At 33.2% G+C, this 15053-nt stretch overlaps 1 protein-coding gene across 4 annotated transcripts in view; it reads right to left on the bottom strand.

Annotated features, from left to right (window-relative positions):
• The window catches only part of LOC125270770 (RNA-binding motif, single-stranded-interacting protein 1), an 85335-nt gene that overhangs the window by 3780 nt on the left and 66502 nt on the right, over window positions 1-15053 (bottom strand). For 3 of the 4 annotated variants that reach the window (XM_048194690.1, XM_048194691.1, XM_048194693.1), the window contains exons 8-12: window positions 11738-11787; window positions 10686-10773; window positions 10531-10581; window positions 6422-6532; window positions 4604-4684 (exon numbers count right to left, since the gene is read on the bottom strand). In XM_048194690.1, the coding sequence (XP_048050647.1) occupies window positions 4604-4684; window positions 6422-6532; window positions 10531-10581; window positions 10686-10773; window positions 11738-11787 (381 nt within the window). Of the gene's footprint in view, window positions 1-3804; window positions 3884-4603; window positions 4685-6421; window positions 6533-10530; window positions 10582-10685; window positions 10774-11737; window positions 11788-15053 lie in introns of all 4 variants that reach the window. The other variant, XM_048194694.1, reaches the window with a different exon arrangement.

Below are 15053 nucleotides of genomic sequence, written 5' to 3'. Positions count from 1 at the left end.
GAGCGAGCGCTATTCACAGGCAAATTCAGAGACAACACATGCATTCATCATCTCAATCGTGTATTTATTGTCTTGAAAATTGTTTATCTGGATGAAAAAGCCATGGTTAGCGATCTCTGGAAGACATTCAGTAAATTCCTGTTTGTTTTCTTCTATTGATAAGTTTTAAGTGAGTTTTTGTTTCTTTAGCGCCCTCCGGCTGTAGTATGAATTGGTAAACACCATTCATGGAATATCATCTTCTTCTTAGGTGAATTTGTGGACTAAAATGCACAGAGCGCCCTCCGGCTGCAGTATGAATTGCAAACACCAGCGCTCATAGAGATAACAATGAATATTAAATAAAAAAATAACTCCTCTGTATAGAAAATTGACATAAACATATGAGAATCCTGTATTTCTCCAAATGTGCATGCTTTTAAACTAAAAGCCTATATTCAGACTTTTTGCATCACAGAAATACATTATATTTTAAAGTATAATATAAAACCATTATTTTATATTGTAATAAAATTTTTCTGTATGTTTCATATACCATGATGAGCTTGAGACATCACAGAAGTTTTTTTCACAGCCTACCTGACTGAAATGCCTCATTAATATGCAAGTCTTTTCAGGTCATTACTATTCAATTCTTTTGTCTTCACAGGTGAGAATGAGCCATTATTCATGGAGATTCACGCCTCCTCGCATACCGTGTTTCTTGGCAAAAAGTGTCTTACAAAAACTAAATCAGTATATTGTTATAAATGAAAGAGTAGTCAGCATAATTTTTACATAATTTTGAAGCAAAAACTCTAGTCTACAACCTTCAATACCCAAAAGTCTTGTGAACACAGATTTAATATACTTTTATTGGCCTTATATCAGTGACTTAAGTTTTTTGTTTTTTCAGTAACCACGCATAAACGTTATTCCTTCAAAAACACAAACATGTACACACATGTTCCTCACATATTATGGTAGCCTAGTTTGTGCTGAATACAGTGTAATGACACTTGTGTCATTAATATGTTTATGAACAACTGAAAAAAGCACAAATGTCAGGGCATGTCAAAACTTCTCCAGGCCCCAAATCAGCCTCAGACTCCAGAGGGTTAACTATGCACCGATTCAGGCTGCGGCCCCTTTAAATCTCTCGCTCCCTGCCCCCCGAGCTCCCGACTATAAGTGCAGTTATACAGTGCATAAACAAAGTTCACACAGCTAATATAACCCTCAAATGGATCTTTACAAGATGTTCGTCATTCATACTGCATGCATGGATCGATTCCTGTGAGTATAGTGTTTATTTGGATGTTTACATTTGATTCTGAATGAGTTTGATAGTGATCCGTGGCTAAAGCTAACATTACACACTGTTGGAGAGATTTATAAAGAATGAAGTTGTGTTTATGAATTATACAGACTGCAAGTGTTTAAAAATGAAAAAGTCTCTGTGAATACAGTAAGAAACGATGGTAACTTTAACCACATTTAACAGTACATTAGCAACATGCTAACGAAACATTTAGAAAGACAATTTACAAATATCACTAAAAATATCATGATATCATGGATCATGTCAGTTATTATCGCTCCATCTGCCATTTTTCGCTATTGTTCTTGCTTGCTTACCTAGTCTGATGATTCAGCTGTGCACAGATCCAGACGTTAATACTGGCTGCCCTTGTCTAATGCCTTGAACATGAGCTGGCATATGCAAATATTGGGGGCGTACATATTAATGATCCTGACTGTTACGGTGGTGTTATTTGCCTGTGTTGAGATTTGCCTGTTTTTCGGAGGTCTTTTAAACAAATGAGATTTATATAAGGAGGAAACAATGGAATTTGAGACTCACTGTATGTCATTTCCATGTACTGAACTCTTGTTATTCAACTATGCCAAGATAAATTCAATTTTTGATTCTAGGGCACCTTTAAGAAAAGAGGAACAGCATGTCTATTATTTAATCCTTATCAAATGTATTTCATTAAAGGGGTCTTATAAGGGCTTTCTTTAGTGTGTAATGTTGCTGTTTGAGTATGAAAAAGGTCTGCAAAGTTACACAAAGTCCCTCTAGTGGGAGTTATTCTCTATATGAGTGTCAGTGTTTCTGAACTCTCTGAAATGCCTCCATTGTAGTCATACGTTTTTTTCCAGGAATGAACACGTCGCAATATTCCTCATTTAAATAATTCATATGCAGAATAAAGGGGCGGGGCCTGGTTGAGTTAGTTAGTAGTGTGTTGAAACTGGTGGCTATGGTAAGAGGCGGGACATTTCCCTAACACACTCAAAGCGCTTGACCAATCACAACACACTGTTCCAGCCGACCAATCAGAGCACAGTGTGCTTTTCAGAAGGAGGGGCTTAATAAGAGGCTTTTCGTAGTTCCCTTAACTATTGTCGGAATTATCTGCTTTTCTGTCATGTTCACACAGCAGGAACTGGGAAAGATTTTCGTTACAGGAACGCCTTTTGAGGGGGACTAAATTAGCTCCTACTTCAGAATATGGTCTAAGACAGCACAATAGAAACTACCAGTGATGTAAGTGTACATTGAAAATGACCCTAGGGGAAAATTTAGTTCTCGGTGGACAGCCTTGGTGGCTAGTTCTATGACTGAGTTCCTATAACTACCCGGTGCGAAAGCCCCTATAGCAGTGGTGTGCGGTGGTGTTTTAAAATGAGGAGGCAACATCCTCATTTCTGTCCCTGTTACACAATTTTCCTGGTTAAGTTAACATGACATAAAAAGAGAGACCAAATACAATTCTATTTTGTATTTTTACACTATGTTCTATTTATTAAAATCAAGTATAAATGTCATCAAGTTAGTGTTTTTACGCAATTTTTACATTTATTCCGAAATAATAACTAAAGGCAGTAACAATTTAAACAATATATATTATTTATAAACTAATTTTCAGCTTTTCTTTTTAATAGTCAATTTATTTTCAGCAGTAATCAAGCTTGTACACACTGATCACTCACAGACCAAGCTGATTGCTCACTAAAAAACCCACAGTCATCATGTTTTCTGCCATTTCAAGTTTGATTTTGACATGAAATAAAGCTGTGATATCTAGCCTAAGTGACAGCTGTTTACTTACTTTTTAATTAGTCTTCCCAGTAACACCATCACTGTCTTCATTCAGGCCGATTCGACGAGAACGCGCACGAAAACAAGAGGCGGGATTTATCGTCATATCATAACCGATCATATCCAATCATACTGCCTCCTCTCATGTGACTTTCCCCCATTCATTTTCAATTACCCCCCACTAAACCCACTGCATGCTTTGGGGACTCTGCTTTGCTTTGTTTCTATGAGCTGAACGGAGGCGCGGATTCCCCGCTGTAAGGTGACCTGTGGGTGTCGCTATTTGACAGTGTTTCTTTAGAAAAACGAGTGACTTTTACACTTTCTAATGTCAAATTTTGTAACATTTGCGTTGTTTTATTTTTGTAATATCAATTATTTTCTCATCCAGTTTTTTTGAGGAGGCACTGCCTCCCTTGCCTCCTTGGAGGAAACGCCCCTGCCTTATAGATATATACTAAAAAGGGGTGTGCTTCCCGAAGCCAAATATGGTCGCAAGTTCCGTCGTTACCAACACAATTCAATGGAACTTGCGACCATATTTGGCTAACGATGCTTTTGGGAAATGCCCCTCAGAGCAGACTGAAAAATATATGTTGTTTTAACATTCAAGCATGAAACCCTATCCTAGCAGAGCCCAAAACAAAATCAACACATCATGCTGTGCCGCTACATGATGAATAAACAGTGTGAGTTATAGATGTGAGTTATAGTACCTCTTCATCACTTGGCCTGCTGATAGGTATAAGGTGAATGATCACTGGACGAATCCACCTGAGGTTGTGGACTGTTCTCCTACAACAAAACATGCTGCATTTAGGCACCAAACCAACACAAGCAAAGCATGTCATCATTCAAGCTGAATCAGAACAGAGATCTGCAGCACTAATACAGCACAAGTCAGAATATAAATGACTGGAATTAGTTTTCATTGCATGCATCTTTTTATCTAAAGGCAATTAACATGCGCTAAGGGATGAATGTCACAAAAACATGCTCATGTCACCACAAAAAAACCCAAAAGCATAATAGGTTTCACATTCAGTATTACTGTAAATATACTGTAAAAAATACTGTAGAAATCAGCAGAAAGGCAATACATAAAATACTACCCTGATGTAATACTTTAACACTCCAATTTTAAAAAAATCTATTTTTATTATAATTATTGTTATCTTTGTTGTTATTATTGTCATGCATCATAGTAATGAGGATTTAGGGATAATGTGCATAATTGTCATGAAAATAATCTCAGTGTACAAAAAAATATCAATAGTCCTAAAAACATAAATATTCTATTCAATTTCTTTTGCTTGACTTTGGAGTGAAACGTTCCCTGGCCATTTTCTTAACAGCTTTTGTGCGATCCACTCAAGAACATTTCAGCACAGTTGCACAAGCCCAGTCTGTTCTTGAACTTTTCTCCATTTATGGCGATTGTGAATTCAGAAAGTTCTTCAGTACAGGACGAGGTTAAATCTGCATCTGGGAAAGTGTTTGTCGACATGAACTCACCTCTACTGAGACTGCGGTGGTCTGCATGTGAGTGTATGGAGGGATATACGGCCCCTGGAGAGCCTGACTGGCTGGCATAAACTACAGGAGACACACACAGAGAGAGAAAACATCAACATATGCTGTTTTGTGCTCTCATTCCGTCAGCGCTTTTTTATTTGGTTACTTTTGTGTATTTCTGCTGAGATCAGCTGGAGTTGTGCATGATCCATGTGTTGCCTGTATATGTTTAAATATAGGCCTATACATTTTTTTTTTTGCAGCGTTTGGCCATTATATGCCGAATCAGAGATCCATGTGTCTTTGTAACCCAAAATAATATAACCCATTAAAGTTTGTTAAAGGTTCATTCTGCAACTTTTTCCTTTTTTGAGTGAGTAAATCATGAATTTGGATTCAGGCTCTTGTGTTATGCAGGTTTTGTTGGACCTGAGTGCGGCATTTGATACTATTATTGAACATAACATTCTTCTTGAATGACTAGAATGTATAGTAGGTATCCGAAACATTGCATTACAGTGGTTTGTCTATTATCTCGCCCTAAAACAGGGCTTTTTCTGTAAATGTAGGAACAATTTTTCTCATCATCTGCACCTGTATTGTGTGGTGTGCCTCAGGGATCCGTTTTAGGACCTTTATTGTTTTCCCTTTATATGCTTCCCCTGGTCCACATTTTTCAAAAATACAGTATTTAAATTTTATTTTTATTGTGTAGACCTACTTCTGCACACTGTACAGCACTTTGGATCAATTTATATTGTGTTCTTCCACAAGATGCATGAAGTTTTGTTTATTAACCATTAGAGCGCCAAAAGTTACATAGTGCACCTTTAAGTTGTTCAATACTATTTACAGAAAATGTGCTCTTCCTTATTGAGGCCTTTCTGTTTTAATTGCAACTTAATAATTCACCAGTAGGTGACACTCAAACATTCAAGGTTCTCAAGGTTCCCTACTTTATAGTATGTGATAAGTAGCATGTCCAAATTCACAGTATTTATAAAAGAGTAGGGAAAAAGTGACCTACTTCTTCTAACGAGATTCTGACATGCATACGATGGACACTTTACTATCCCATGAGGCCACAGGACAGGATTTGTGAATGGCAGTGGTAGGTCACGTGATAATGACAACATGGTGAATGTAGTACGTCCGGATTACATTCATACTTTTTTAGAGGTCGCAAAGTAAGTACTTGTTCAAAATAAGTACCTACTCGAGAGAGTATGTGATTTCGGACGCAGCCATGCAGATCGAAAATAATGTGAAGTTTTCAGTTTAGTATACTAATACACCAATTCTGAAGTATACAGTATGTAGTGTGCACAGTATGCAAATTTGTATGCATGGATACCCGGATGACCTAGTGCATTTGCCAAAATGTGTAGTACACAACAAAGCACACTGCATAAAAAACTGTATCTCGTCATGCAATGCACTTAACTTGAACTTTTTAACAATGCAAGTAAAAGTAATATCAAAAATATATGTGAATTTTAATATATTTGTTCTGATTTATTATTTGGGTTTTTTATTAAAAATGCAAAATACACTTTTTTATCTAACTGCCACTTACATGCAACTATTTACCATACTTATTTAAAATATTTATCATTGCACAGTGCATACTGTTTTTTTTTTTTAAGTAGGCATTATGCAGGGTATACTGCAGTATGCATAAGGCCACTCCATTCTGAACACAGCCAGAGACTTGGACAGCTGCAAATGATTTATCAGATTTTGAAGAAACAGAACAACACATGTGACAGCAGTGTGAGCGCTCAAGTGTTGACTGTGGGTAGTGCTGCATGTGCTCACCGTTCCTGCGCTGCCCAGAGAGAGGTGACTCATCTGCTGAGTGAGAGGACTCATCATGGACGTGGGCTGCAGAGACATGGAGTGATCTATAGAGGGCGATATCACTGCTCCCTATGACGAAACGGGACATTTACAGTACATTTATTCACTTAGGAAGAAAAAGCAAGAAAGCCACATATAAGAAACATATCCACATATATTTAATAAAAAAAGGCTAAATTAAATCTGTTCTTCATATAAAGCGATCAAGTCTCTGAAGAAAATTTGGACTAAACCACTCAATTCATATGGATTAGTTTTACGATCTCTTTATGGACTTTTTAAAGCGTCAAAGTTTCGGTTGCGTAGCTGTCAATGGAGGGACAGAAATCTCTCAGATTTCATCAAAAAGATCTTCGTTTGTTTTATGAAGAAGAACGAAAGTCTTACAGGTTTGGAACAACATGAGGGTGAGTAACTGATGACAAATTACATTTTTGGGTGATCTAACCCTTTAAATAAGTATAAATAATACTTGACTATTTTACTCAATATGTGTGTAGTATGTATTTTAAAGCATTTGCAGTATGAATTTGCTGATATGCGCTTTTTCAGTGTTTTTATTGTTTTAACTATAAAACTACTAAAATAAATTAATTGAAATAAAGCTAAAATAAAATAAAATAGAAATATTAGATGAAAAACTTTTCTGTTCACAATTTGTCTTTATAATGTTTGACCAATAAAATAAAATAAAATAAAATGAAATAAAATAAAATAAAATAAAATCAACTGTGAACAGAAAAGTTTTTCATCTAATATTTTTTATTTTATTTTATTTTATTTTATTGGTCAAATATTATGAAGACAAACTGAACAGAAAAGATTTTCATCTAATATTTTTTTATTTTATTTTATTATTTTATTTTATTTTATTTTATTGGTCAAATATTACGAAGACAAACTGAACAGAAAAGTTTTTCATCTAATATTTTTTTTATTTATTTTATTTTATTTTTTATTTTATTTTATTTTATTTTATTGGTCAAACATTATAAAGACAAACTGTGAACAGAAAAGTTTTTCATCTAATATTTTTTATTTTATTTTATTTTATTTTATTTTATTTTATTTATTTTATTTTATTTTATTTTATTTTATTGGTCAAATATTACGAAGACAAACTGAACAGAAAAGTTTTTCATCTAATATTTTTTTATTTTATTATTTTATTTTATTTTATTTTATTGGTCAAACATTATAAAGACAAACTGTGAACAGAAAAGTTTTTCATCTAAAATTTTTTATTTTGTCTTTATGTTTGACCAATAAAATAAAATAAAATAAAATAAAATAAAATAAAATAAAATAAAAATATTAGATGAAAAACTTTTCTGTTCAGTTTGTCTTCATAATATTTGACCAATAAAATAAAATAAAATAAAATAAAATAAAAAAGAAAATAATTTGATGAAAAACTTTTGTTCACAGTTTGTCTTTATGTTTGACCAATAAAATAAAATAAAATAAAATAAAATAAAAATATTAGATGAAAAACTTTTCTGTTCAGTTTGTCTTCATAATATTTGACCAATAAAATAAAATAAAATAAAATAAAATAACAAAAGAAAATAATTTGATGAAAAACTTTTCTGTATAAATAAATAAATAAATAAATAAAATAAAATAAAAAAAGAAAATAATTTGATGAAAAACTTTTGTTCACAGTTTGTCTTTATGTTTGACCAATAAAATAAAATAAAATAAAATAAAATAAAATAAAAATATTAGATGAAAAACTTTTCTGTTCAGTTTGTCTTCATAATATTTGACCAATAAAATAAAATAAAATAAAATAAAAAAAGAAAATAATTTGATGAAAAACTTTTCTGTTCACAGTTTGTCTTTATGTTTGACCAATAAAATAAAATAAAATAAAATAAAAATATCCCTCAGAGAAAAACTTTGCCCTGTTCAAAGAAATAAGCAACTTAATGACCGGCTGCTTCCCAAAATTCCTATGTTTTTTCCCCTATGTTTCTCACTATTGAGCATTTTTAAAAAATAATGTTAACTAAAAAAAACAAGTACCACACAGATCCTGGTAATAACCATGTTTTTCTTTGAAATGTCTGATAAATGACGGCTCATGATGTTTAATACGCAGTAAATGATTCTGTTTATCCGAGACAGCGAGTGCGTGCGCCGTACGACGTGGCATCTGTGAAACGCACACAGTCAGAGATTGGTGCGCACCCCGGGTCTCTCTGGGATGTGCGTGATGACTCCTGCTTTCTTACACTGTGAGTCAGACTCTGCAAATCTTCCTGTGTATTAAAGAGCTCTGAGACATAAGCGCCATTACTGGCCTTTAAATGCCACAGTTTCCTCATTTATGATCCATGGCACTCAGCTCTATACGTACTGACTCACGCAAAATCATAAGCCCATTATATCACACATTACTTATACACACCCACTCAAAAAGAAAACACACAGTCTCATTTAGTCTCTTTCTGTTTGTCATTCATGCAGCTGAGCTTCAGTTAGTTCCAGCATTCATCACTGATCTCTCACACACACACACACACACACACACACACACACATCTCAGGTTCTTGATGTTGGCGTGGGCTTCAACGACACTGTAATCCAGCATCTGGGTGTGATTTAGTGTTTGAGCACTTACGCAAACACACACTCACACCAGTGTTTCCTGCACAACAGTGGCGGCCGCTGCTCTTCAAGAGTAGGAAGCACACGTCACGTATCAGGGACAAAATGTGAACTTTTATTTCGTTATAGGCAATGTTGCTCCTAAAAGCAGCTTCTCAAACAACGGAACGGAAATATTTGACAAAAATTACTGAGTCTGATTTATGTAAGTTACTTAATACACAAGAAATGACATATTCATGATTGTCAAATTTGTAAAGTTACAGAAACTTAAATCTGTCTAATTGGTTTTTCGTATAACTGGTTGTTCATATGACAACCTACTGTTAAAGACACAACCACAGCAGAGGTTTGGTAAATGGTATTTTTATCAATGTGTATGTATATATAAAAATCAAAAATAAGTATATTTAAAGAGATATTTGACTATTTTACTCAATATGTGTGTACTATGTTTTTTCAAGCATCTGCAATATGAATTTGCTGCTATATTCATTTATTATTGTTGCTTCTGAAATAACTATTAAAATTTGTTGTCATTAGTTGACAAAGCAGAAATAAAATTAAAATATTAAATGAAAAACTTAAAAAGCTTACATGAAGAATATAAGAAATGTTGCAACGAACTGAAATAAACTAAAATTAAAAAACATTTGTATACTTGACTATTTTACTCAATAAGTGTGTAGTATGTATTTTCAAGCATTTGCATTATGAATTTGCTGATATGCTCTTTCCAAAACTATTAAAATTGAAGTAAAGCTAAAATAAAATAAGAGTAAAATAAAATAATTCCCTTACAGAATTGCCCTCAAAGAAATAAGCAACTTAATGACCAGCTGCTTCCCAAAATTTGTATATTTTTTGCTAATTTTCACTGCTCCGCTTTTTGCCATGTAATTTTTATAATTTTATATATTTTGGTATTTTAATTTTATATAATTTGGTATTTTTATAAAATAAAAAAATGAACTATTTTATTTAGTTTTAAATAAAACAAAATAATAAAATAAAAAGTAAAATGTTAAAATAAAATAACAAATAGAAATTAAATCTAAAATAAAAAATACTAATAAAATTAACTAAAATAAAACTAAATAAATAAAATAATATGAAGTAATAAAATAAAACAGGCTATTATAATAATAGTGGCATGCAGAAATAAAAAAAATGAAACATTTCTTTATAAATAGAAACTTTAGACTCTTAATTCTGTTTGAATGAGCGATGTTCTTAAATATTGATGCGCCAGCCTATGGTTAGACTTATTAACTATATTATTTGGCATAAGTTTGTTTATTCTGATAAATTGATGTGGTTTAGTGTTTGTTTGGACTCTGTCTGTCGAAGTCGCCCACATTCTCAGTCTATGACAGTTCAAGTGTATTTCTCCCACACACAAACACTGTTCAGCATGAAAGGGATAATGAGAGACAGGCAGTGATGAGACTTACCGGATGCTGCATGATGTAGGGCTGATGGGTGACCCAGGATGGATTCTGTACCTGAATGATAAAAATACAGATTACCAATGTCCCTTAAGACAGTTCTGATACATCCATCTCTGAGACCTCGATCAGGCTGTAAGCAGTAAAGTTTCATCTGTTACCTGGTAAGTGGACATAGGTGAGATGTATGGAGACATGGGGGTCTGTGTGATCATTCTGTTCGTAATACTGTAGGCGGTCGGATAGAATCTGTCGAGAGATGAAAAGGGCATATTATTTAAGCAATGATGTAGGAGAGGTTATGCAATATTGTGAATATAGCATTGAGTATGAGTATGCTGCCTTCTAAGATACCTTCTGTTATAAAAATACATAAGTATAATTTGTTCAGGTATTAATAAGTATAAAAAATAGTTGATTATTTTACTCAATATGTGTGAACTAATGTTCAAGCATTTGCAGTATGAACTGATGTGCATGGTCTTTCCAAACTAAAACTATCAAAATTCATGAATTGAAATAATAAAATAAAATAAAATAAAATAAAATAAAATAAAAATATTAGATGAGAAACTTAAACAAAAATTACAAATGTTGCCATGACAACTATATGAAAAGTAAAAATAAAATAATAAATAATAAAAAATAATAATAGTATTATTAATAGTAAATAATAAAAACTAAAACCAAAACTATTAAAAAGTATAAAGCTGATTTAAAATAACAAAATGAAGAACTTAAACCTAAAAACCTTAAACAAAAATAAAAATGTTGCAATTAACTGAAATATAATAAATTAAAGCTAAATAGAAATATAAAAAAAGGAATAAACTAGAATTAAAATGAAAAATAAAAATTAGTGCTGTCAAAGTTTAAATCGTGATTAATCGCATACAAAATAATGAGTATGTGTAAATATTTACATGTATACATATATATTTATATATAATTTATATTACATATAAATATAATATATTTTTGTTAAATATATGCATGCATGTGTGTGTATTTATATACACATAATAAATATACACAGTGCACACACACATTTTAACAAACTTTTATTTTGGATGTGATTAATCGCGATTAATCGTTTGACAGCACTACTGAAGATATAAAAATTAAAGCTAATTAAAAAATATTAATAAATACTATAATAGTGTACAAATACTGCAGTAACACTGGTTCTTTCTGAGCTCTCGTTGTCTCATACCCATTTTGCATAGCAGCTGTGGTGGGGTCGTACGTGAGGGTCATGCCAGCCTATGAGAGAGAGAGAAATAAACATAATTATTACACTATTCAGCTCATAGCTGCTTTTGAAGTGTTAAAAAACTTGACAAAAAGTGTTGTGCCACTTTGTGCTTGTGAATCATCCACTAAAATACACTGAGAAAAGTTGATGAAGAAAAGTGTTAATGTCAGCACAGATAAAGATGCCTTGATATTTTATTACTTAAAGGTACATTATGTAACTTTTTTTGGTTCACAATGAAAAAATAAAATGAGTCAACACACCATCAGTCCTTCTTCCAAAACGTATTTTGTCTTAAGCCCAAAGTATAGTTCACTTTTTACACTAACACGAGGGTCAGGGTTACGTCATCAGAAGAGTACGCGCACTGCCGGATTTTTTGTAACCGCGTGTACTTGTACGCGCAGGTCGCACATGCGTATTTTTCACTCTCTCGTGCGCGTCTTGTCATATCCATAAACAGAGAAAAGTTGCTCTGGCGACTTTGACGTGTGTCTGGTGTGGGAGGGGCATAGGTTAGTTGTCACAATGAGTGAGAAAGTTTGACATCTAACCTCGGAGGAATCAACCGTTTAAAAAGAAAATGGCAAAAAGAATCTGCTGGTAAAAAGAGAATGTGACGGAGCTTGTAATAAAACAAGAATCAACATCGGCTTGTTTTTTTTTCGGAGATGGTGAGAACTGAGGGATTTGAAATGTTGTAAAAGTGACATGGAGATGGTGTTTTCATTACTTAGGTTAGTAGGGCTGGGTATTGACAATTTTCACGATTCAGTTCAATTACTATTAACATGCTTTTGATTCGATTACGATTTCGATTCGATTCGATTCGGTAGTATTTCAGTTACAGTACATGGCAAATTTTCTAGAGGAAAAAATCTCTCAACTAATGCTGTAAACTACACATGGGAGTCAGTTGGTACTACTATAATAATACTGAAGGTTAAATTAACTTATTTATATACAAACACTTAAATTACACTCAATGATGTTTTTATTATAAATAAAGTTTAGAATTATATAATCATATTTCTACTCCAATTTGTTTTTTTGAAATATAAACATTTAAATTGCGGCTGTCATAACTGATTTATTCAAACATGCATTAAATATTGTAATTGCAATATTGTAAATATGTAACGTGCATAGCTATATTTATCAGAATGCTGCTTTCTAGAGTTCATTTTCTAGTTGACTAATGAGTTTATGGTCACTGAATGTGTTTTTCTGAGGTAAATGTGACGTTACGTGACATTGTTTACAAGCTGTTTTACTGACGTCTTTCCGAGGTTGAAACACTGATTGAGCGATTACACGAGACATGATACAGATTTCGGTAAGTTGCACTGTATATTTTAACATACCTTCAGATGTTCATGCATGTTTATTTCGCGCTGTAACAGGTATTAAAGCGGAGGAGAGGATGATCACATGCTTCTCTTTAACTGAGGCGCTAAAGCGATCTGTCACAAAAAGCATGTGCATTTTTTGAATCTCATAATAAGATGGACGTCATTTGAAATGTGAGACTTTGCTTCATATCAAAAGTAACAAAGCACAAAGATTATTGTGATTTATTGGTTGGGAGGCGCTACATATTCTGCTCATTCATCAACTGAAAACAGACTAGACTAATCGATTCTTGGGATTTAAGAATCGATATCGGTTCATAAAAATGAGAATCGATTAAAATCAATTACCCAGCCCTATAGGTTAGTAAGGTACTTTATTGAACAGATAAATTGCCATATGTAGCTCTCTAACAGAGTTCACTATAAAGCATTATCGTGAAGGCTCATTTCATTATGGGTTGTTGTATTTTCAAGGAAATACCGTGTCTTTTATTGGGTAAAGCTACAGTAATGTCTTTAGCTAGTCATCTTAACATCCTTTCCATCTAAACTGGTTATATCTATTAAGCCTAGAAACGAATGTTTTATGAGCAATAGGTTAACCATATTCATCCGCAAAACAATATTCTTCCACAAAATGCATGCAGTTTTTTAACCATTAGAGGGCCAAAAGTTACATAGTATACCTTTAATGCAATTACATTATGCCATTAAGTGTGGTGTAAGTGTACAAATGCTTTTTGGGCATTTGGGGCACAAATAACTTAAAATTATGCCACTATTCTCCCCTCAAGTTTGAAGCCAAATATTTTGTTGTCAAAGCCATTTCCACACGCTGGACACTTATGTTCAGCATGCACAGATATATATATATATATATATATATATATATATATATATATATATATATATATATATATATATATATATATATATAAATGGTAAACAGTTAAATTGCTTGTATTGTCCTAATTTGTAAGTCACTTTGGACAAAAGTGTCTATTAAATGATTAAATGTAAAGCCATAAAATTGGTTAAATGAAATTATCTGGCGTGACAGAAAACCCATCTTGCTGTAATTACATGCAGTCCACGACCTTCTCTGAGCGTGGCTTGCACATGATAAGCAGAAAAATTAAAATGTTCAAAGTCATTTTTATTAGAAAAACCACAGTATCGACTCAATTAAGGATGTTTGTGATTTGTGATGTGATACATTTCAACGGCCAAAGAATGGCCATGTGACACTGTGAACACTGACTATAGGAACGTGACTCGCTCTGCTCCAAAACATAGTGAGCACACTATACAGGCGGCATTTTAAGGCATCATATGTGCAAAGGCTGTTAAAAGTCTGCTAAGGCACTTCGTTTGACCGAATTTTGTCACATCTATGGCAGAGAAGGCAATGCCAGAATGCATTGCGACAAAATCACTGTAAAATGGATTAAGCAAAAGAAATGTTGGTTATAATTACAATTAATTCAATCCCGAAGTGTATCGATCAAAAAATGTACTTTTACCCAATATAATATTGGAGAATCACACTGCTAACAAACTCTTCTGACATTACTTGTGAGTTGAGTCTCCTGTCACAAATCAGTCACTTATGAGGATACATTTCAGTTAGGATGCTGTATTACAAGGCAGCTCCCTATGTAGGAAGCTCACTAGGATTTGGAACAGAGCGTGAGTGTCATGATGGGTAACATCAAGTGACTCAGCAGTTTACACAAACACACACACAGTCTCAGTATCACTTCTGTGGTTCACATAATATATGACTGTATTAGAGTAGCTTGTGTAAACACACACACCCCCACATGACCACCGTTGTGTAACATCCCTGCTGTCCATGTGTTCGCTAACAGGCTGTGTCAGGTGATATATGGCTGCAAAAAGTGATACGGACACAGAGCAAA

Source organism: Megalobrama amblycephala, linkage group LG6 (genome assembly GCF_018812025.1).
Source record: "Megalobrama amblycephala isolate DHTTF-2021 linkage group LG6, ASM1881202v1, whole genome shotgun sequence".
In the NCBI taxonomy this organism is placed as follows: domain Eukaryota; kingdom Metazoa; phylum Chordata; class Actinopteri; order Cypriniformes; family Xenocyprididae; genus Megalobrama; species Megalobrama amblycephala.
Note: the sequence above shows the minus strand (reverse complement) of the source record. Positions and strands in the feature narration are given on the sequence as shown.